The sequence below is a fragment of the Podarcis bocagei genome, assembly GCF_964188305.1.
Source record: "Podarcis bocagei genome assembly, chromosome: 15".
Lineage (NCBI taxonomy): Eukaryota > Metazoa > Chordata > Lepidosauria > Squamata > Lacertidae > Podarcis > Podarcis bocagei.
In genome coordinates this window covers 41,473,497-41,497,991 of record NC_138141.1, presented here as the reverse complement: position 1 = coordinate 41,497,991, position 24,495 = coordinate 41,473,497, and the positions used below count along the sequence as shown (strand labels likewise).

The window sequence follows — 24,495 nt, the reverse complement described above, 5'->3', positions numbered from 1 at the left end:
GTCAGCTTCCTTCTCGCTGAACACGTCGCTGAGATCTGCATACTGTGGTGGTACCTTCACCTTCCCCATTACTTCAGTCCCTGCTAGGGTGGCTTGGGCCCCTACTGAACCCTTCTCCCCTTTGCAGTGTTCTAGGCAATGTGCTGAACCAAAGGACACCACTCTTTGATGCCAGCCAACCAGCGGATCATGTAGAGCTAGCCAGCTCATTCCCAAAATAATGGGAGCGCCTCCCAGGGTGGCCACATTAAACGCTATCAGTTCTGTGTGCCTTGCCACCCTCATTATCATTGGGACAGTCTGCAAGCGGACTCCTCCTCCCAACAACTCCCTGCCATCAATCGTGGTCACCTGCAGGGGGTTGCTTAAAGGGATGGTCTGTATCTGGTGTTCAGCAACAAACTCCTTGCTCATAAAATTGCAGGAGCTGCCTGAGTCCAATAGCGCCTTTATTTTTAGGGGGTGCCCATTCTGCAGCTCTAGCGACACTTCAATCACTAGAGCAGGTCGAGGAGCTTCTGGCACGGGCACTTTCACTGCTCTTTGGCCTGGCTGCAGTGCCCCAATTGTGGCAACCAGGCGTTGGCTTTTACCTGCTCCGCTCCCCCTTCTTCTCCCCCCTCAACAGCTCCCACCATCCCTTGCCATTCCTTCCTCTGGGGGCAGACTCTGGCAAAGTGGCCTGGCTGTTGGCAGAGATAGCATTTCCGAGGGCCCTTTCCCTCCTTCTTAGCTCCCTCGCTGGTTTTTGAAAATGCGCGCGCGCGCGCTGTTCCGATTTCCATCGGCTCTGCCGGCGGGAAAGCTGGCTCAGGAATGTCTGGAATGCGGAACTCCTTCCAACGTTCCCCTCTCCCTTCCCGCCTCTCCAAGGCTCTTGCCTCCTGCCGCGCTCCTATGGTCAGCGCAGATTTGGTCAGCTGATCCATAGACTCCGCCCTGGGGCTCCGTGCCAGCTCGTCTTTCACCCCCGAAGAAAGACCTTCTTCAAATAGCATTTGAACGGGTGCCGCCGATAAATCCCAACTCAGTCTGTGAATCAGCATGGTAAACTCAGTCCAATATTCACGGACAGATCGACTCCCCTGCTTACAAGCCATTAGCTGTCTGCGCACCACCCCTTCCTCAATATCGCTGGAAAACATGATATCCATTGCACGAAAGAACTTCATTGTGTCCTTTAGTATGTCATTGTGCGTTGCCATTAGGGGTCGCACCCAGTCTCTAGCCCCTTTCTCAAGATGCCCAATTACAAAAGCAACTCGCGATTCCTCATCAGGGAACTCATCGAACTGCACATTAAGGGCATATTGCATCTCTGTCCTAAAAGCATGGTAGTCCTTGGGGTCCCCCCCAAATTTCTGCACCAATCCTGGTACCTTTCTGGGGAATTGAGTGGCTCTCCCCTTCTTGTCTGCATCCTGAGCCCTTCTCTCCTCCAGCCTCGCCGTCTGCAGGGCCAGTTGAACCTCCAACGCTCGGTATCTATCTTCCAAGCTTGGACCAGCTCCAGCCCCTGCTCCTCCGGTTCCGGTTGGTTCGCTCATGATGCCTTCTCTTGCACAGGCAGCGTACAAAGACTGTCGGACTGCTGTGAGGGTTTGATTAGCTGCTTGTGCGTGAAAACGTGCTCCCTCAGAGTTTGTGCGCCCCCACAAACCTCCGTGTGTGACGGAGCTCCTCAGACATGTCTGCTCTAGTCACTAGTAGAGTCCGACAGTGGCTGTCTGCGGAAGCGTTTCCAACAAAGAAGTTCCTTAACGGAAACGCGTCTCCTGGACTCACGGCGTGACAGTTTCCTGCGAGGTATGGGTCTCCCTATGGGAGACTCCGATACCTCCCCACTGTTCTCGCTGGAAGCCTCCCTGAGCCCTCCCTCCTGCTCGCATTCCCTCAGAGACCCACTCCTCCCCCTGCTGGTCCCTGCTTCAGCAGTTGAGTCTCTTTCATCCTGCCTGAGTCCCTCCACCACCTGATGCTCTGATGGCAGTTCCCTGACAGCAGTGCATGGGTCTACTGGATCCTAAATAACATCACTTGATGCTGCAGCATATATACAGTGGTGGAATGTGGGGGTTGTGACCAGAGGTCTCTAAGTCCATAACTGTACAGGTTGGCCAGGGCGGATCTATTTAAATTACACCCATCCTTTCTAAAACTGCATCTACAGATAAGCATACACATGCTAGGAATGCAAATCTATATCCTCTTTGGGGTTGTTGTTTTTTTTTGGGGTGGTGATGCCTTTCAATTTTTTCACAATATGCATAAGGTCGCCCCAGTCAGTCTATCAGTGCAGTCCTAGGTATGTTGACTCCTATGGTGGCCTGAGATGCTTGCTCTTAGATAAAGGTTGCATCCTTGATTTAATAAATGCTTAAATGAACTTTAGGACGGGGGCGGGGGAGAGAACATGTTTTTCTTCCAGCCAAAGGGCCACATTCCTTCAAAGGCAACCTTTCAGGGGCCATTTGCCAAAGTTGGGCAGGGCCAGAGGCAAAAGCAATATGACGTTTACCTTTCACAGTAGGTAATATCCCAACAGAGCAAAAATCAGAGGTTTATACATCACATCACATCACATACATCTCTCTACATCCAGGCAAGCAAGAGGCGTTGCCACAACTGAAGGACACATGCCAGCCTGGCAAAGGCACTAGAGAAAGGCACAAAGCAGGAGCAGTGACCGGAATAGCTTGGGATGAGTTCCAAGGGCTGGATGGAGAGGCCTGGAGGGCCACATTCATCCTCCAAGCCTGAGGTTCCTCACCTTTAGGAGAAAGGAGATCCTTGGGAACAAATGCATTTTCTCTCTACTACAGAATCGTAGCAGAGAATTTAAGATCATAAAAAAATCCTTAATCTTTTCAGCCTCATAGATATTTCATTTTGCTAAGAGTTTTCTTTCTACCTAGTTCTGACTGTATAAACACTGCAGAAGAATGTTTACAGAGATTATATACATTGTAAAGTGAGTTGAATTTATCAGAACGCGGTTTGTTGAAATAATTTGGTTTAATATAGAACCCACTTTAAAGCTGCTCAATAAGGGGTGGAGGGCCTTTTTTTAAAAAAAAGGTCTATTCTATTTTTTGACTATTATAATTATTATTATTGTTGTTATTAGTTATATACCGCCCCATACCCAGAGGTCTCAGGGCAGTTCACAGAAGAAAATCAAAATATAAAACTACAAAATACATAATCAAATTTAAAACAACCCAATAACACCCCCCAAAAAACACATTTTAAAAGGGCATAGGATGTCAATCAAATCAAATGGCTTCTTACGGACAAGGTTGCAGTCTATATCAATGAACCACATTGACAGAGGATGTCTACTGAGAAGACAAACCCAGGCTACTTCTAGACTGTCACTATTTTGTGGGTGGGATCCAGCTGCAAACCTAGAAATTCAGGTTGTGCAATTAAATCTTATTTAATTATTTTCCCTTTTCCACAACCCTTTTCCAATAGGATCTTTCCTTGTGACTTTCCAGTTTAGGAATGCTGATATATGCTGAAAGCACACAATCTTTTAAAGTCATTTTCCCCACCCTCCTCCTCCTCTTCCTCCTCCAGTTACCTGCCAAGACAGAACAGAGCCCTGTTTCCCATAGAAGAAGGGATGCTGTCATCAACACCTCCAGCTGCTGAAGATTCACAGCAGCCATGTGCACTGCCAAAGGTGTTAGTGATGGCACCCACTGCTTGGAGGAAGAGGGACACACAATCCAGAACACAGGTGCTGGCAGGAACTCTTCTTCCCACCACCACCACCCGACCAATAGTTCGGCTTCAGAAAGAAACACTAGCAGATTTAGTTATCAGATAGTAGCAGTAACAACAGGCAACTGGGAGATGAGTCTCCCCCAACCTACTCCAAGATTTAGATGTTTTATCCACAATCTTCCCATTAGCTGGTGCCCCCATCCAGTATTTGGACTTCAGAAAGAAATGTTGGCAGATTCAGTTATTTTGTGGATACACTGGAAGTTAACAGCCACAACAAGCAGCTGGGGAAATGAGGCTCTACCTCATCCAACCCATCTCCAGTTTCAAATACTTCATCCACCATCTTCCCACCAGCTGCTGGAAATAACAGTTCTTGTTCTTTTTCCTGAAGAATATCTGGGCTCCAGAAATAAACATTGGCAGATCTAATTATATCATGGATAGATCAGAAGACAGCAGGCACCTGAGAAAATGAGGCTCCATCTCCCTCAGTCCACTCCCACTTTTAGATCTTTCATTTGCCATATTTCCCATCACATGCAACCTAATCTTTTAAAGTGGAGATGCCAGGGATTGACTTGGGGCCTTCTGCGTGCAAAACACTGCCCTCTGCCTCATAATCCATTGTCCACCTTGCCCAGTAATGTCTACTCTGACTGAAGGAACATCTGCACACCCATCGTTCAGCCTGGACACCAAATTCCAGCTCCGAGGACCTTCTGGTGGTTCCCTCATTGTGAGAAGTGTGGTTACAGGGGACCAGGCAGAAGGCCTTCTCAGTAATGATGGCCGCCCTGTGGAAAGCCCTCCCGTCAGAAGTCAAGGAAATAAACAACTATCTGACTTTTAGAAGACATATGAAGGCAGCCCTGTATAGGGAAGCTTTTAATGTTTGATGTTTTACTGTGGTTTTATAATTTATTGGAATCTGCTAAGAGTGGCTGGTGCAACCCAGTCAGATGGGCAGCATACATACACATTGTTGTTGTTGTTGTTGTTGTTATTGCAGCTCTCCATGATCTCAGATAAGGAAAGGATTTTTACATCAACTGCATTCTGATTCTCTTACCTAGAAATGCTAAGCACTTCTATGTTGTTGTGGTCCCAGGAGAAAACCATTTGTTGAAGAAGGTGTTGACTTCTTCCTCTTCCCCTTCTCCTTGGGACTGGTAGGACGATAGGCTAGGCTGGGAGCCCAACAGCAGATGGCGCCAGAGATAATGACAGGTGAAGCCAACTATTTCTAGTTCTGTCCTCCTTCCTCCTGAGTTCTACAAGGGCAACACTGAGACTAAGGAGGAGGAAACTGGCAGCCAGTGCTGCCTCCTGGACTGGTCATTAAGTAAGAAGACAGGCAGAAGAAGGCTGGCTGAGGGCAGACTGTGCTTGGTGGGGCAGTGTGCAATTTCCCCTAATAGACCACCATCCAGTGCTGAGCTGTTTTAGCAGTGAGGTTCTCACTTCAGTGTTTTCCCCCCTACATGCTTTCTTAATCTGCTGATGCTTTTTACTTGTGCATTAAAAGTGGCATTTTGGAGGAACGGCAGTGAGTGAAGAGCGGATGGACATAGGAAGCTGCCTTAACACTGAGTCAGACCACTGGTCCATCTATCTCAATATTATCTATACTAACTGGCAGCCAGATTTCAGACAGGGAGACTTTCCCCAGCCCTACCTGGTGATGCTGTTAGGGATTGAACCTGGGACCTTCTACATGCAAAGCAGATACTCCACCACTGAGCTACGACCCTTCACATGAAGGTCTGGAAGACAGAGAGCTCCCAGAGCTCAGGGTTTTGGCCTGAGACTGAGGATCTTGTGGACCACCTTTGACCATTCTGAGTGCAAGAAAGGGAGGGGGGAGCCAGACTAGCAGGAGATGAGTGAAAGGGTGAATACTGCTCCCCCCACTCACGCCTGAACAAGCTTCTTCTGTGATTCTCTGCCAGAAGAACTCAACTCTCTTGGGGAAGTAACATCCTCAAGTTCCTGCTTTTCCACATCAGATCCTGCTGTTTACGTGGTGCTTTGGTCCATGAAAAGCAACAAGACAGCAGGAGGTTTTTCCACCTGAGATGCCAGAAGTGAGGTCTGTTTCTGGACTTTTCCTACCCCCTGCCTGCTTCAAAATATCCTCTTAACATCTGTTTCCTTGATTATTTGCACTGTTTATCAAAATATTAGCACCCAAGCTTTTCCCGTTCATAAACCCCTGAGGTGGCAAACAAACTGCTAATGAACAAATGCAAAATATTGAAACAGTAAGCATATCAGGAGCACAAACAGGCAAATAAATGTGACAATGAACGTTCATCCTGGTATGATTTCAGATTTTCATACACCTTTCGGTTAGTCATCTGTTCATCCCACACATAATAAGTGGGATGCTGGATCAGGCCAGATAGCAGCAAGAGACAGCGGGCAGAGCAATTTAAGGAAAGCGGGGAGTTTTAAGCAGCTACGGTTAATAGGCACAGAGGTGAGAAGGTCACAGGTACAGTGAGAAATAAGGGCCAAAGAGTAGGGGGCTGTGGATCCGAGCTTTAAAAGGGCAGGGAACCCGTGTTGGGTCTGGAAAAAGGGGTGCATGCTTGTAAACTTCACCTTGACCAGCGGAATTCCCAGAAATCCTGCAGATTTGGAAACGCTGGCCAGATTTCCATGCATTTGCCGATTTAATTGGTTGGAGGAGGTGGAGATGGACTCTTCCCCACCTCTCCTGTTAAAAACACCGCATAAACCTTCACAAGAAGCTTCCAGAAGGAAAAAGGGGGAAAGGTTACCCAAAGCAATCAGAGCTGCGGTGCCAAGGAGTCTGCAGCCAACCCTGCGCCAAACTCACTCGCTTGCTCAAGCCTTTTGGGAAGGAGAAACAGACAAATAGATATATATGTGTGTCTAATCTCGGAAAGGGTTGCAGTTGATCTGCCCCCATTTGCAGATAGCACAGGCAGAGGAGGAGAAGGACTGCTAGGCTCCAGAGAAGCTGCAGGGAGACGTTTGGTGGTGGCAGTGGCGGACGGCAGCAATGCTTTGGAGAATAAGGACTCTCTCCATCTCTCTCCGACTTTTGCTGCAAAGCTTAAAGCCAGAATGTGACCCTCAGCCTGCGCACTGTGGTCAGAACAGCCAGGACTTTGTGTTTTTTATTTATTTTATTTATGATACGCATTCCTTTAGTTACTTATTTAAGAGATCAGCCTCTTCAGTCAAACCCCTAAGCAGCATTTCCATGAATGTAAATAAATAAAACGCCACCCAAACTGTTCAAATGACACATACTAATAACCAGTGCTTTTTTTCTGGGGGTAGGCAGGGGTACGCATACCCCTAAACATTTTGCAAATCTAAGTTTGGCCTCATTGAGGGGTAGTATTTCAATATGAGTAGGAAAATGAGAGTACTCCTAAATATTTTTAAAGGGGGAAAAGCACTGCTAATAACACACTGAAAACAAATCAAACAGAGAGTATACTGGTACCTCCAGATCTGGGACAGTGCGTTAATGGGAAAATTACCAAGATATACCCAAACATTCTTGGCTAATATGCTTATGAAGGACAATTGGCTGGAAGTATAATGCTGTTTTTGAAACAAAGCAAAAATACAAAACAAAGCTCTCAATGTCATCTCTATTCTTTGTTAATCCTCCTTCTTCCTTCCCACCTACCACTTACGGTATTTCTGTCTCATTTTGCTGTCAACATTAGATTGTATGCTGCTAGGGGACTGTGACATATATTTGCTTATGCTGATCCACGAAACACCACCTAAATCAATGACAACTGACTCCCATCACCCCTGACCATTGCACATTCTGGGTGAAGCTGATGGGAGTTGGAGTCTGATGACACTGGGAGTACACCCATCCCTCTTTTACCAAAATGCAGCAAGTACGGTACTCTTCTGCATCAGCTGCAGACCTTTAAAATTATGTATGTCCGGCTGAACTTGTAGCTTCACCCCAAGGCGAGAATCTGACAAGAGCTGGCCTTACCATTAGTCTGCCTAATGTTCAGGGAAGTTTTTAATGTGTGACATTTTAGTGTATTTTTGGTCTCTGTGGAAGCCGCCCAGAGTGGCTGGGGAAACCCAGCCAGATGGGCGGGGTACAAATAATAAATTATTATTATTATTATTATTATTATTATTATTATTATTATTATTATTATTATTATGCCTGACTCAATTGTCAGATTTGGGGGCTGCCGTAAACAGACAGCAAAACTGCCCGTTATTAGGATATTTTTACTGTCATAGGGGAAGACCGCTATTTTTGGTTTTTCTGTCTTAGGCTGTTTCTCTACTGCCCTGCCTCAATTCTAGCTTTTAAATACAGACTCCAGACACTCAAGATTAAAGTATGAGCCTGACAGCAAACAAAAACCACTTTCTTTGCTAAAGCTTTTTGTCGGTGGTGATGCTGGTGATGCTAATTTGCCGGACAACGGCGAGATGCTAAGGAGTGAAACTAAGAGTAATATGATGGAAATTGCGGGAGAAGGACACACTCCCCCTAGTGGTGGGATCACCAACATTCCCGGCGGACATTATTTAAATATATATGGGTGCTTTGCTTTTATGCAAGCAAGGCAGGCAGATTTCTGCAAAGCAGAGGCTGTAAAATTCAGAGTGCTGGATATCAAGAGCAGGCAGGAGGGGCAAGGCCCTGGCTTGTGGGCTTCCTTGAAGCATCTGTCTGGCCACTGTTGGCAACAGAGTCCTGGAATAGGTGTCCCTGAGTTCAGATCCAGCCAAGTCAATCCGTACACTGTGGCTGCTGTAAGATGGTCACTTTATTCGATGTGTGTTCAGTTAGATATTGGAAATTTATAATTTGTGCAGTTATAAAGTGGGTGGCCTCTCCAGTATAACAAATCAACTTTTTTTTTTGTGGATGGGAAATTGACCAGACAATGCACTAAAAAGTGTGGGATGATGGGAAGGTGTATAACCTCTGCAAACAAATCAGGGTGAATGTTCCTTGCTGCATGCACTCCCCTGAAATAAATCAGAACAAATGCTCTACAAAGGGCAAGCATCAATCAAGCTCCACGGAAGCAAATTGGGTTGAATGCACAATTAAACAGGTTGGCTGTGTTTTTATTCCCCTCATCTGTGCAGGTAGTTTTCGGAGCTGCAGGAAAACCCCCCTAAACAAATCATACCTACAGGATGCTTTCAAAATATTGAAGGTTGGTGTAATGCATTTCTTCTGTTTATGGGATCTCTTGATTTAATATGGAAGGCAGTGTTCGTAAGAAGATAAAAATTGGCTTTGCAGCATCAGAATAAGCAACATTGAAGTCCAATGTCAAACAGGAACAATCCATCCCCTCTGTGGCCTTCTTAGGAACACAGGAAGCTGTGAATAATAACAATAACAATAATTTCATTTATTAATTGCTTCCCAGGAGGCAATTTGAAGTGATTTACAATATTATATTTATCATTGATTTATTAACTGCCTTCTAAACAAGCATCTCGGGTACAGATTTAAATATAATGTTATTAGTCATTAACAGTATGTCATATATAAAATAGTTACATCTTTATGAAAACAATTTAAAACAATTGCATGTGAAACACTTAAAAACAACAACTCTAAATATAGAAAGAAGTTCTAAACAGCAGCATACTTGAACCATTTCAGATGCCGGAGAGAGTGATAGGCAGAGAAAATAAGATAAATTCGTATTTATCCACTTCCAGACCAGTCACAGCAGTTCTTGCACTAGATGCTTTCTTTAAAAAAATAAAGGGGGGGGGGAGACTAGACTACTGCAGAAAGAAAAAAGACTGGACTACTGCAATGTGCACTATGTGGGTCTTTTGCTTCATCTGGAGCCTACAGCTAATGCTGAATGCTGCAGCATATTTGCTAGCAGGTATAAGACTCTGCCAGCATACAACACCTGTACTGCGGAGACATGCCATGGCTGCTGATTTGCTGCCAGGCCAAGTTCAAAGTGTTTCTGTGAGTTTCTATTAACAACTTGAGACCAGGTTTACCTGTGAAACCACCTTGCCCCATATACATCCACTCGACTGCTTCGATCTGCAGAACTAACACTGTTTCAGGTGTCACCTGTCAGGAAGGAACTTTCCTGGTACTCTTTCCAGCACCTGCTAAAAGCATTTTTGTTTAGACAAGCCTGCCCAGAGAAGATGCAGAATGTTTACATGTGTTTTAATCTCTGTTTATTGCCAATTTTTATTATTGTCTGAATGCTTTTAAGTTTTTTTTCTGATAATTTTATTGCTTTACTCTTCTTGTAACCCATTTCGAGGCTGCTTTTTTATTTTAGTAAAATACAATAAATAAATTCACCCAGCATTCCAGCAGCACAGTCCTATGTCTACTCAAACGTAATTCCCATTGAGCTCAATTGAGCTTTGCTTATTTCCAGGAGACTGAGTATAGGATTGCAGCCTAACTGTATGGGCTACTGGGTGGTTAAAGCGCGCTCCGTGCTCCAAAAGAGCACCCTTGTTTTCTTAAGAGTTTACATAAATCCGGAGAGATACAATAGCGATGTAATTTGCTAACCTGTTTTCAATGGGAGGTTCTGTCAATCTGGATTTTGACATTGGGCGACATCTGGTGGCAGGATGCAGAATTACCTCACCATTGCTACCCTCTGTCCTTTGAGATTGCAAAAGGCACGACATAAAACGCCCGCACAGAAAGGTTATTAAACAAGAAGCAAAACTCAGCCTTTGAAGACTGAAACGCCAAGCTTTAATGTTGTTAGCAAAAAAAAATAAAAAAAAAATCATTTTTGCTATCAGCCATTTAAAAACAAACGGTATTGCAGAAATTAAAACTTCATTTAGAGAGCCACCAAACACATTCTCTACCACACTGAGAAAGGAGCAATGGTTAGCGAGTGTTTCTTTATACAGAAGGATCAACAGCAAAGCTTGCTAAATAAAACAAAACAGAAAGTTTATAATCAGAATAATGGGATCTGGTTTTTATTTCCCTAGTTCTACTAGAAACGGGGTAGGGTGTTATGTAACCAAATCTTTTTTTCTCCAGCCAGGAGAGGATAGATATGAAATTTAGGAGACCGTGACTTGAAGATCTTAGCATTTCTGTTCCTTGTCTTCCCACCACTGCCTCCATTAACCCTCTTGCAGGTCTGGAAGCTTCACTCTGGTTCCCGTGGAGTACATGATTTGACAGTACATCATAATAAAGCTTGAACACAGAGGCATTTTCCTACCCACTCCATTCCACATAAAGAAGCCAACCATTCTAACAGTTGCATCTTACTTTTTCGGATCACAGAAAGCTGCTTTATGCTGACTCACAGCATCTGTCCATCTCCTTCAGTATTGCCAACACTGATTGGCAGCTGCTCCCCAAGTTTTTGGACATGGGACATTCTCAAATCTGCCTGGAGATGCTGGGGATCAAACCTGGGACCTGCTGCATGCAAAGCGATTGCTCAACCTCTGAGCTCTGGCGCTATTAACATTGGCAGCAGGATGCATCTTCCACAGCTTAAGGGATACAGGTTAGGTGGCACAGAGCACGCAGCTCTGCCCTATGGCACCTTGGCAGGAAAAGCCACAGACCCACATTTTTATCATTTGTTTGTTTAATTTCTACATATCACCCTTCATCCGAAGAGCGCAGGGCGGTTTGCGATATAAGAACACAAAATACATAACAAACAGTAACACACATAGAGAGAGACACATTTAAAGGCTGTTGACTGTTTAATCAGCCAAAGGCCTGGGTGAAAAGAAATGTTTTTTGCTTGACATCGAAAGATGTGCAATGAAGGCAACAGGCGAGCCTCCCCGGGGAGTAATAATTTTGAAGTAATAATACAGATAATTATTTAAAGAGGATCCCCCTCCAAAATTTAGCCCAGAGTCAAAAATTACCCAAGTGCGCCACCTAAAGGTGGGTCTCCTCATCAGTCCTGATGTCTCCATGGGGTGGGTACATTAGATTATTTCCAGAGCCCCAATCCTAACAAAGACCTTAGGATTCAAACAGAAAGGGTCATTGCTTTTGGCTTTACAATTTTTGTAAGCCTGACAAAATCTAGGTTAAGAGGACTGATTGGGGTACCCTTATATTCCACCTCAACCACCAAGATGCACTGATGGGGCATTTCTGGGGGTTCCCCACATCTTGGAAGTTTGGATGGCCTTTAGAGTAGCAGGCTGTTCCCCCTACACCCAGTTTGGCAGGATGTCTCTAAAGAGCTATTTTTTAGGCAGGCCTTTACAGTATGATTTTTTTCACTTATGTTTCACATAAGGCTTAAAGGTATTGTATCCTTAACCCACAAGCATTTTCTGTAAGCATAATGCTATAGGAGAGAGAGAGAGAGAGAGAGAGAGAGAGAGAGAGAGAGAGAGAGAGAGAGAGAGAGAGATTCTTTAAATTTCCTTGGAAATGTCAATAAATAATGTAATGCAAAGGATTTAAAAAAAATAATCTACCGGTAGATGTTTCTGACCGTTTTCTCTAGTCATGCATTCATTCTATTTAGAAGAATTTTACAAACAACAGATAGAAAATCAAATCAATAATCTACACTGAATTCTGAATCACTGAATCACTAAGATGGAAGACAGCAAGAAACCACTCTATGCCCCACTTTCATGACAGAGACATCATTCTTCCTGCACAATCTTCCTTGATTAAGGCTGGCTTCTAATCTCATGTGGGCTATGCCTGTCCTTCAGATCACTTGTAAGTACTACTCATGAGTATCTGCATTTTTTGGCCTGTTCACTAGAGCTACAAACTCAGTGGCCATTATTGCTCTAAAGTAGGGGTAGGGGGACCCCTTTTCAGACTGGGGGCAGCGTTCCATTGTGGGCAACCTTCTGGCGGTTGCATGTCATTGGTGGGTGGGACCACATGTAAAAGTAGGTGTGGCTACAAGCAAAAGTGGGTGGAGCAATGGAGGGCAGACTACCTTCCAGCCGTGGAAAAGTCAGGTTTCAAGGCAATACCCACATCTCTCTATCCAGGAAGCAAGAGGCATTATCACAGTTCATTGAGGCACTCCAGTCATGCAAAAGCATTCGGGGTGGATGCAAAGCAGGGATGCTGAAGAGACATGGCCTGGAGAACACTTGGGCAGAGTCCCAACCCCAAGATCTTGGTTACAGTTTCTCCTGCTTAAACAGCATCTGTAGTCAATGCTGTCACCACTGAGAGACAACTGTGACCAAAGTGTTGAACAAATTGATGAAATAAACAAAAACTAATAATGAACCATCTGTCAAACTGGTATCCAGCTGTTCCATATGTTTTCTGTACACAAGAATGAATGCCCCTCTTCATATTTTGGTAACGTTCATATATGATGCTGTGGTTTGATTATTTATATAGGGTTGTATCCAACTAAGCCATACTAAGAGTAAACCAGCTGAAATCAATAGGCCTGGTTTAGTCAGGTCCATTCATTTCCATGGGTCTGTTCTGAGTGGGTATGCCACTGGATACAAGCTCAAACATTTATTGCCACTTTGGACATGGCCCACCTTGGAAAAGCAGCATACAGCTAAATTAAAAATGTGCTTAAGGTTCTGTGCACACTGTATATTGACAGCGCATGGCTTCCCCCAAAGGATGTGGGGAACTGTAGTTTGTTAAAGGTGTTGGGAATGTAATTGTGAGAAAGGTAAGCTACGATTCCTGTGATTATACTCAGCAACTAAATATGAAAAAAGAAGTGTTTTTTAAAGACAATTTTTAAAATAAAGCACGCTGTGATGGGAGGACTTAGGAGTCCTGGGGGGAAATGGTGGAGTGTGAAATAATATTTTACTATTTTACTTCCTTAACCTTCCATTACATCAGGAACTGTTTATAAATTAGATGAGCTCTGACAATATCGTCAAGCAGATAAAAGAAAAAACTCTCATTTCCAGAGACTCAGTTAAGATATGAATATAGTCAAATGTTCCTGACAAGAGGAAGCATTTCATGGAACAGATACACACATATATTTCCTCCCTCAGAATTTCCAGTTTCGCCTTATGATGCCGTGGGAAAGAACAACAATCTGGACATGTTCAGAAGAAGAAGAAGAAACCCCAACAAATTAATGTGTGTGCTTTTTAAATGATCCTGGTAAAAGCAGCTTTTTAAACAACATTTGTACTGGGCTCCTGCGCCTCTTGGCTCTTCTCCACCTCACTGCCAGCATGCAGCTGTGATGATGGGGAGCCAGCAGGAATCTTGGGTGTTGTGCAGTCACAGGAGTTAGGCACACAGGAAGCTGACTTATACCAAGTTGGTCTATTTGGCTCAGTATTGTCTACACAGGCTAGCAGCGGAATTTCAGGCAGTCCTAACTTGAAGATAAGCAGCGACTGAACCTTCTGTGTGCAAAGCAGATGCTCTACAACTGAGCAAAGGAACAAAGGAAGTTGAGCCAGAAGGGAAGGTCTGTCTTCTACCATTACAGAAGGGGTGGGAAACCTCAGGCCCAGGAGCCCAAATGCAACTATCCAGGTCTCTCTCTTTGACCCACAGAATTCTCCTCAAGGCACACCCTTAAGTGTCTTTGCACCCTGAATGCTTTTGCACGGCCAGAATATGTATTTGAGTTCTGATGGTGCTTCTTGCTTGCCTGGATGGAAAATAAGGAGGCTTTTGCAAGTGTGTGTATGAACTAGCCCAGGGACTATAACCAATCATCCCTAGCTACCAGGACCGGTGCTCAGGGATGAAAGGGATTTTGGTCCAAAAACAGCTGGAGACTCAAGTTTGGGAAACCCTGAACTAGCCTGTTGTGCAAAAGAATAGAATGTACGTTTGTCACTCTGCCTCAGTTTCCTCTAGTCGTGCCCACTGCTAACAAGTGCTCCCCAGAAAGTTGCCTCTCAGACTGAAAAGGTTCACACCACCTGACACTGTGCCAATTTGCAGCTAAAGGGGGGTGTCTAAATTGCAAAGAAATGGTTTTGACTGTTGCTCAATTTGTGGAGACAACTGTACTATAGAAACAGGAGTTGTAAGAGCATGGAAGGGATGGGATCAGGAAGGGCAGAAGCGGCTGAATAGATCTGCACCACAGTTTCCTGGTGCATTTGGAAATTCAAGCCATGCTTTGGGTTTTCAACCATGGTTAGCGCAGTCTCTTAATAGGGAGGCGCCATGTATATAAAAGTCAAAGGCCAAAGCAAAAACAAAGGCAGTGTTGGTCCATAAGAAAACACTCCTAAATCCACAGTGACCTGATATACTGTTGTAGTTAAGAGAATGAGGAAAGGCCTGGTTCAAACCTTACTCATTAATTCCCGAAGGAGCCCAAAACAAGCTACTATCTCTCAGCCTCAGTCTTCCATCTGTACTCTGGGGATAAATGTTTTATTTATTTAAAACTTTTCTGTACTGTCTTCATCAAAATTTAATTCCAGGGAAGGTTGACAAAAATTAAAATACAATATAGTCACAGCTGTAGAAAGAAAGCTGTATGTTATTTTCATAAAAATGTGCATTTCATGCACTTCCCCCTAATGTATGCATTTTTGCACATAAATTTGGTCAGGAAACAGCACTGCAAAATTCAGAGTAGTGCCAATTTCAAAGGATACCCACATTTCGGTTTGCATATTGTTTTGGGAAATGTGAACTGGGTTCAGATTCCTATGCAGCCATGAAGCTTGTCGATTGGTGCTCCCCCTTGCCTAGCCTACCTCCCAGGGCTGTTGGGAAGATAAAAATAGGGCAATCCTCACACATGCCATGCTGAGCTTCTTGAAGGAAGGACACAAATGTGATTGGTGGATAAATAGATGCTGTCTTGAATGAAGGCACCCCCTTTTGTCAGCTCTTCTGAAATCAATTCCCAGTCACTTGAAGCAGCCATCAGTCACTCATCCTCTAATGAGTGCCTTTAAGAAAAAGAGAAGAACACAGCAAAAAGAGACCTTGAAGTATCTTAACCTCCGTGACCTTATTAATAACTTGTGAAGAGCTTGGCAGCATTGGTGCAACTGCTTTAATTATACAGCTGACAGCAATGGGAGGAGATGAAAAGGAAAATGTACACAGGTCCTGCCGTGTTTGGACCTCACAGACTAACAATAATAATAAAAATAAATAACAAGGTAATTTTAAGCAGGTTTACTTAGAAGTAAGTCCAATGGGACTTACTCTGTACTAGGTATCATTATCACTATTAATATTGGTGCTTGATAGACACAACACAAGAGGAAAAGGACTAGGGAGGGAAGAGGAAAGCAAGCATCAGAGCAGTTTCTTCTTCACTGGATGATGGATGGGATCAGGTCTGATCTCCCCTTGGAGATCATGGTAGCCAGAATCATTCAGTTGATCAGAACACTTAGGCTGTTTAGGCATCCTAGAAAGGCTAAATGTGATAGAGACATAGTCCAAGCCTGAAATGGAAACCTTAAAAGAAAGGATGGAAAGAATTCAAGGGAATTCTCATGCCACCCTGAAAGTTGAGTTTTATTTAATACCTCTACTCCTTGCCTTTCCATGAAAAAAGGCCCAAAGCAATGAATTTTCTCTAGGAGCAAAGGAAGCTGCCCTGATTATACCATTGAGTCCACCTAGCTCAGTATTGTCGACACTGACTGGCAGCAGCTCTCCAGGAGGAGAGGGACTTGTGGGATTTTTCCATCTCAGGTGCTAAAATATCTTGGGGACAGTGCACCTTGGAATTGCAAGGAAGGAGGGGGCACCATTGCTTTGCCCCCAGCAGCAAAACATCTCAGCAGGGTTGCTTTAAAAATATTTTTCAATAAAATTAATCAGTGCACAAGATAGGCCTGTGCAGACACACACAGATACAGACACAGACATTGTCCGTCCACCCCAGATAGATGACCTCAGACAAAGGCTGGCTATCCTTGAGTGTGCAATTGCTGTTAATTGGGAGATAACAGACGGGGACAATGGCGCTCTAGGGCGAACTGGGGGCGGGGAGGGGGAGAAAATAAGTTAAGACAAACACAAGCAGGGCTCTTCTAATTGGGAGCCGCGCCTGATGGATCAACCCGCTTTCTCTTTGTCCAGGAGCCAGGAGGGGCCTCATATTGAGGAAGAAGGCGTCAGCCACTGACTCCTGGACAAAGGACTGTCTGCTGCCAGCAAAGCCAGGCGTCCATCTCTCCCCCCCCCCCCTTGCGCCCCACCAGCCTTTCTCACCCAAATCTCAGAAAATTATTAACCCCTTTCTGGGAGGCTGAAGGATATTCCAGACTCATTGGGACAGGGCAGTAAAATCAGCAAGATGTTTGATGAACCAAATTTGTAAGGACGTCAGAAGAGACCTGCTGGTGGACCAGCAGGAAACCCCCAAACAAGACTTGAGAGCAACAACTCTCCCTTTTTAAGAAAGCCAAAACTGTATTACTGACAACCTACATCTTTGGTTCCGCTTGTGCCTTTGGACAAATAGGTTTGGCAGGGTGTTGTTGTTTTCTAAAGGTTTTTGTTTTTTGTTGAATTTTTTTAGTTTTCAAAAAGAAACAAAACCCCCCACCAAACCCGTTTATCAGAGAGAAAAATAGGATGATGTTTTCCAATAGCTGGTTGCAACATCTGCCTAGATAATTTTCCAGCCTATGTAATTCCCAGGCAAATTGTCTTCAGGGGTATTCAATGCCCTTCCTCGGTATCTTATATAAACCATATTGCTCTCCCTCCAAAGAGCTCAACATCAATTCATTAAATGTATAGCCTGCCCTTCCTCTCAAAGGAGCCCGGGGCAGCAAACACACTAAAAAATCTATTTAAAAAAACACCTGTTCCAATACTGAGGCAGACTGAGAAAGATGTCTCCTTAAAAGCCGTGTTGGAAGAGGAAGGTCTTCAGGAGGAGTCAGAAAGGCAACAGAGATAATAATAATAATAATAATAATAATAATAATAATAATAATAATAATAATAATTTATTTATACCCTGGCCAGAGCCGGGCTCAGGGCAGCTAACACCAATAAAGAACAGTAAAAAACAAAAAGGGGGGGAACCAATTTAAAATACAGGTTAAAATGCAATTTAAAATGCAGCCTCGTTTTAAAAGTAGCCGATAAATCAAGACCATAAGGGGAGGGAAACATAAGGGTCAGATGGTGCCTGTCTGATATTTAACATAGTTGCCCACCTACACTTATCCACATGACAACCCCGTGAGGTAGATTCGGCTCAGAGTCTGCGACCGGCTCATGGTCCTCCAATGAGCTTCATGGCTGTGTGGGGATTTAAGAGCCTGACCTGAGTGCCATAACCTTTTCCCTACCTGTGATAGCCATCTTTAGATATTTGAAGGTCTGTCACATGGAAGATGGAGCAAGCTTGTTTCCTCCTACTGCAGAGGGCAGCAGCCTCGAACCAATGGGCCTGATGGGAAATTGTAGGCCCATTTACCAAAGGGCCCCCCTTTGCCTCTACCGGGGGACTTGGAGTAGGCCGCTCAGTTGGCCAATGGGCCTGCCTGGTTCCCCTGTGTCTTCTGGCCTGAGGGCCTCAAGTTATCCACCTCTGTATTAGACTTATAGATTGCTTTATACTTTAAAAAAATATTAAGACTTCATGGCTGAGTGGGGATTTGACATAAGGACAGCCCTGCTGTTGGGCACGTTTCCGGAATTTTCTACACGTTACCTGAATGCCACCTTGGCCATCATAGTGCAGGGAGGGTTCTGAGGGCAGTAAGTGAGGGAAAAGTTGGCTGCGTGTGTGTGAGAGAGAAAGATCTCAAAGCATATGGGAAAATAATAATAATAATAATAATAATAATAATAATAATAATAATAATAATAATAATAATAATAATAATAATATTTTATTATTTATACCCCGCCCATCTGGCTGGGTTTCCCCAGCCACTCTGGGCGGCTTCCAACCGAATATTAAAAACAATACAGTGTCAGACATTTAAAACTTCCCTTCAGTTGTCTTTTAAAAGTAAAATAGTTGTTTATTGCCTTGACATCTGCTGGGAGGGCGTTCCACAGGGAGGGTGCCACTACCAAGAAGTCCCTCTGCCTGGTTCCCTGTAACCTCACTTCTCATAATGAGGGAGCCACCAAAAGGCCCTTGGAGGTGGACCTGTGTGGGGGGCTGGAGGATGGGGGTTGAGACGCTCCTTCAGGTATACAGGACTGAGGCTGTTTAGGGCTTTAAAGATCAGCACCAACACTTTTGCGCGGAAACATACTGGAAATGTACTGGGAGCCAGGAAGGACAGATATTGGGGGATCTGTTAAACATTCAGCCCCCTGCCTCCCGCCCTGTGCTGTGCAGGCTGGCAGGTGTGCCTTCAGCTCTGTTGCAGCAGAAAAATCTCACACGCCCGTTTGGTTAAGCAGCGGAGATCAAGCTGTGCTGGGAGACGCCGTCCGCTTCAAGCTCTAGCTCGCATGCTTGAGTTCACATGGTTTCACCAGAATTGGTCTTGCACAGCTTTTCTCCCCTGCAAGATTCCCACTGCATAGGTGCATCGCCCAGATCTCAACAGCCACCGCCATTTTCCATTTCTTCATCGCATGGGGTCGGACTGGATGACCCTTAGGGTCCCTCTGGACTCTACAATTCTATGATTGATCAAGATCACGCAAAAGGTGCACTCCATTCTTACGAGGAATGGGCGAGCATTAATCTTACTTTGTTTCTTAGTCTTTTAAGTTCCATTTGCCACATTTGTGATCTTTCTTAAAGCAACTCCTCAGGAGGATTAATCGGCATTTCACTGTTGTATGTCATTTTCACCAACGCATGCATTTTTGCACACAGTGTTTGGCCAGAGAAGGGGATCGCAAAATGCTGAGAAGTGCACATTGTTTCGGGAAGTGCAGAACAGGTAGGCCCATATTAAAAGGAGAACCAAACTGAATTTGTCCCCTTGAACCCCCAATTCTTACACCGCCAAATGGTGAACCATATTCAGCCTGAGGGCCGCATTCCCTTCTGGATAACCTTCTGGGGTCCACATGCCAATAGTGTGGAGGGGGCAGAATTGAATGATTGTCATCGGAGGAGCATGCAGTTTCCCACCCCAGAAAGAACCAACCAAAATAAATTGGGGGCCACAGATAGCTCAGTCGACAGAGCACGAAATTCTTAATCTCGGGGCCGTGGATTCAAGCCACACATTGGGCAAAATATTCCTGCATTGCAGTGGGTTAGTCTAGATGACCCTCATGGTCCTTTCCAACTTTGCAGTTCTGATTCTGTGAAAAGCCAGAGGCTTCCAACCCATATCCTCTATCTTGGCTGAGCACAAGTTATTGCCAGAGTTCAAGGGCTCATTCCAGCCAGACAAAAGCAATGGAGAAGGAGGGGCAGCGGCACCAGGGGAACTCCCTGGGACTTTCCCAAGGGCCAGTTAGAAATGCCCAAGGGACAGCGTTTAACCTCCCCCCTGCTTTACAAGGGAGGTTGTGCAGATTTCAACTAGATATCACATTGTAAGTACTTGAAAGCATTGTATAAATGTTAAGCACGGTTGAAAGCATTGTATAAATGTTAAGCACGGTTAGTTTTTATTTATTTCCCCCTTGACTGGCCTAGATTCTCACAAAGCTTTCATAGGCTGCATGCACGCCATCCATTTAAAGCTAACGACTTTTTTCTAAGAATCCTGGGAACTGTAGTTGACCCTCTCCCAAAGGCACAATTCCCAGCATCCTTAACAAACTACAGTTCCCGGGGTTATTATTTGAGAGTATGGGAATGTGATTTAAAACGATGCACTTGAAATGTTTGGTGGTCTGTATGTCACCATCGTTACAACACTAATTAGGCTTTGTCAGCAGAGGGCGCCCTGTTCATAAGGAGCCAGCCCCCTGGCTTTTTCCTCTCCTCTTTCCCAAGACAAACAATTTGACTAATAAATCTTCCAGAGAATGAGGAAAGGGTAATTGGTGAAGAAAAGGGGTTGTTTATGTCATCCTTTATTGCTTTACCATAAAGCGATGTAGCTGAACTTAAAGCAGAGAGAGAGAGAGAGAGCAAGAAGAGGCGAAAGTTCAATTCCTATTCTTTGTGGAGGGCTCAACTGCAAAGAGGAAGAAAATAGAATTTTCCATTTCAAATGTTTTTTTTGTGTAGGGGACTGGAGGTGTGGTGGGAGCAGAGGAGATCACATTCAGGGGTGAAAGATGGGAAGGCAAGACCCACAGTAAGGGGGGGAAATGATTCTGCTTCTGGGATGGAACACTTCATGTTTAATAGCCTCTAAAAAAGAAAAGTGGATTTTAGGAGCATCAATGGCAGTTTTGTAAGCCTAAAACACACTGGCCTCTGGATTGTTCCTTTGCAAGTGGGGCTCCCTGTCAGTGTGGATCAGCTGATTGGCACTGACAGGGAACTCCGCTGAAACTGGCTGCGCAAGAAACTCCAAACAGAGTTGATCTCTCCTCTGCAGAGGAAACGGTTTGGATTCAAACCGCTTCCTCCAAAACTTATCAGCCCCTTTGGTGGCAGGTGCTCGCTGCGCCAGTCAGCTGATTGGCACTGAAAACGCATCTTTAAAGGAACCACCCGCCAGCTAATTGACACCTACAGCGACCTCTGTTTAACTGGATCGCTTGATGTCGTTATGACATCAGGGTGATTGACTGGTGGATGGTTCCACCCACCTGTCCGTGTTGGCCCATGGGAGGGGCCGGGAAGTAGGAATCCAGACTACTGACGGGATCCACTTCCCTGCCCCTACTCCATATGGACAATAATTAATCCTCAAAATGACTGGATCTTTGGCTATGTCTGACATATATGTATCTGTGTGGAGATCTGACAGTATGTGTTGGCTTCCAAAGACCCACAACCCACCATGGGGCCCACTGACAAAACAGAATTAGGGGACATTAGGAAGAATTGCGCCTGGGCAGTTTTGTCCAGCTGGGCAGGCAATTTTGGAAGGCAACCGAGCACATACCTCTTGGAGTGTGAGGAAAGGAGGATTCCATTAACCATATTTAATTCCAGAGTTTAATGAACAGAGTGTGTAAGGGAACCACTCTTGTGCGGTCATGAAGTTTGGAACTGCTTTTCAAACAAAGGCTGGATTCCTTTTTCTGATCTGCTGATCTCTCTGTGGTTTATCTACCTCCCAAGTCTTTTCCCAGATCTTCAGGGGCCATCTAAATGGAAATAATAACCCTGTTGCTTGAGATTTAACATTTCTCAGGAAGTTTCCCTATGGTGGGAACGCTATGGTTTGTTTTAGCAACCAAAAACTGTCCCTAGGTGAAGCTGGGAAAGCTTCACCTGTTAAATCTCAGTCTGTTGTGCTGCCATAAAAGGCCCAGAAGCAAATCCTGTGACAGCAACAAGAAAGCAGCTATGTTGTTCTTTAGAGCAGAATGGTTTGAATATGTTCAGTGAGCTTGGAATGGGAATGGAATGACGTCAGAGAGGACACGGAATGGAAAGGAATGGAGCAGCAGTCCACATGCTGCAACATTTTGTTGCAGGCCCTACATATTTGTCTCTGTGGCCTAATCAAGCAGAGAAGTCCTTAATCAGTTCTGTGTTGGTGCTCTATCAGCAACTATTACAATAAAGTGGAGGGGTAGAACTGTCCCATATTGCAGATGGGAACAGACTGCAGCTCTAGTCAAAAGTGAGTTTATGGTAAGATCTGAACCAGAGACTGCTTAACTCACAACTCACACGCCTGTAGCTCGGTCCTAGGCATGTTTACACTCAAGTAAGCCCTACATGCTCTGAATTGAGGGGGTGCGGTGGGGAGAAAGGGCACACAGGATTGCAGCATTAGTCGCTGTGCAACCCCAGCTCCCATCGGCTGGGGAAATATGTACACGTCTTGTTCCAGGGAGCCTGTGAGAGATAAATCCTAGAAAGTTCATCAAGCCAAAAAACCAATAAAAGGCTTCCTCTCTACAAGGATGGGAAGCATATTTTGCAAACACAATTAAGGCGAAAGATCATGTTCAAAGGGAAACAGTTTATGTTGGCAATCGGAATCAAAAGGAAAAGGAACGGAAGATTTTATGGATTGTGAGAGCCAAGTTGTTGTTGTTTTGTTTTGTTTAATTACAGCAAAACGGTACAATGTCCCCCCCCCCACCCTTTGCCTTACCCCATCTTGCCGGAGAGCATTTCTGTTGCTGTCGCTTTAAATCAATCTGCAGCCCCCCCCCTTTCCATTTATATCTCTGTAATGCGAAGCGGATGCCGATGTGAACTGAAGCATTTTAATCTTTCCTGATCAAAATGAAATGCAGACCCGCTGGGATTTATAACAGACTTTCTACACATCCCCTAATTGAAAATAATAACAAACATCATATTATTATTATTATTATTATTATTATTATTATTATTATTATTATTATTATTTATGGTCCTGACTGAAGCAAGAGCAGAAAAAGAATCAGTAAGGGAAAGGGGGGGAGGGATATTCCTAGTTTGAAAGAAAAGAAGCAAAGTCTTTATATTCAAAAATTTATCATGGTTTCTCATCAGTTATTTAAAAAAGAAGAAGCCCAAATTGAGACCAAATGACTCAGAGTAAAAAGCTGTGTACACACCATACATTTAAAGCACTTTCCTCCTGAGGAATCCTGGGAATGTTTGTTAAGGGTGCTGGGAACTGTAGCTCTGTGAGGGCTGAGGGGCATACTACAGTTCCCAAATATCTTTGGCGGGGCAGGGTGTGCGTGTTTAAATATGTGGCATATTTGCAGCCAAATATGCAAATTGTGGTTGAGACAGACTGTGGGGTGTGTAAGATAGCTGAAAGCAGTTTGAGACTGGATTGGGTGGTGATATCATTAAAATTTCTCACAATGCCCTAGCACAGCCTATTGAAGGAGAAATGATCTGCGTCGTACATTTAAAGCACTGCTATGCCACTTTAAGAGCCATGGCTTCCTACATAGAATCCTGGGAGTCGTAGTTTTTCAAGGGTGCTGACTCTGAGAGAACCCCTCTCCCCTTCACAGAGGGCAAGGCCACATTCTATAGTTAAACCACACCTGATGCACATGACTCGCCCCAAGGAATCCTGGGAACCCTCACAGAACTACAATTTCCCAGCACCCTTAACAAGCCACATTACCCAGGATTCTTTGGGGGGAAGTTGAGCGCCTTTAATTTGTGCAGTGGATCTGCCTGGAACTACAATTCTCAGAGTGGTTTAACAACCAATGCCTCTTCCAAGAACAAACTGGGAACTGTAACTGTGGGTTGTTCAGAGTGGCCTCAGCTAATGTTATATCCCGAGAGAAGAGTTCGTAGCAGCAACCCTAACTAGCAAGGCACTCTGAAGCAGGGGTAGCCAAGGCAGTGCCTTCCATATGTTCTGGACTCCCACCATTCCTGACCATGCTGGCTGAGGCCAATGGGGGTGCCATGGAATATTACGGGCGATAACATCCACAATCTCAATCATATTAGATGGCCCAGAGAGGAAGGATGGGCAAGCCTAGCCCATGGGTGGGAATCCTCAGGGCCTGGGGGCCAAAAGCAGCCCTCCTCTGGCCCTTGGGACTCCCCCTAGCCATACTCCCCACTTTCCTTGAGTGTCCTTGCCTACTTCAGATGTGTCCTTGAGCTCAGATGAGACTTTCTGGGATAGAAAGTAGCCTACCTCAGGCCTAGCAGCTCCATGGGCAGAGGGTGCTTTAGATGTGGAGCTGGTTGATGGCAGGGCCGGCCCTGTCATTGGACAGCAAATCCTGAGGGGCAAGGAGCAGCTGCAAATTGTCGGAGGGCAACACTGCATGTGCCACACACACAGCTTCTCCTGTACCCAGATGGGGTGGAAGATGGT

General features: G+C 44.8%; 1 protein-coding gene across 12 annotated transcripts in view; it reads right to left on the bottom strand.

Annotated features, from left to right (window-relative positions):
- The window catches only part of TBX4 (T-box transcription factor 4), a 133,373-nt gene extending 115,143 nt beyond the window's left edge, over positions 1-18,230 (bottom strand). For 2 of the 12 annotated variants that reach the window (XM_081172081.1, XM_081172086.1), the window contains exons 1-4: positions 17,992-18,230; positions 15,418-15,615; positions 9,748-9,861; positions 8,908-9,100 (exon numbers count right to left, since the gene is read on the bottom strand). Coding sequence is in view for 11 of the 12 variants with exons in the window: in XM_081172086.1 (XP_081028212.1) it covers positions 8,908-8,945 (38 nt within the window). In the remaining variant the exon portion in view is untranslated. The other 10 variants (XM_081172092.1, XM_081172095.1, XM_081172094.1 and 7 more) reach the window with 10 other exon arrangements.
- Positions 18,231-24,495: the final 6,265 nt, after the last annotated feature.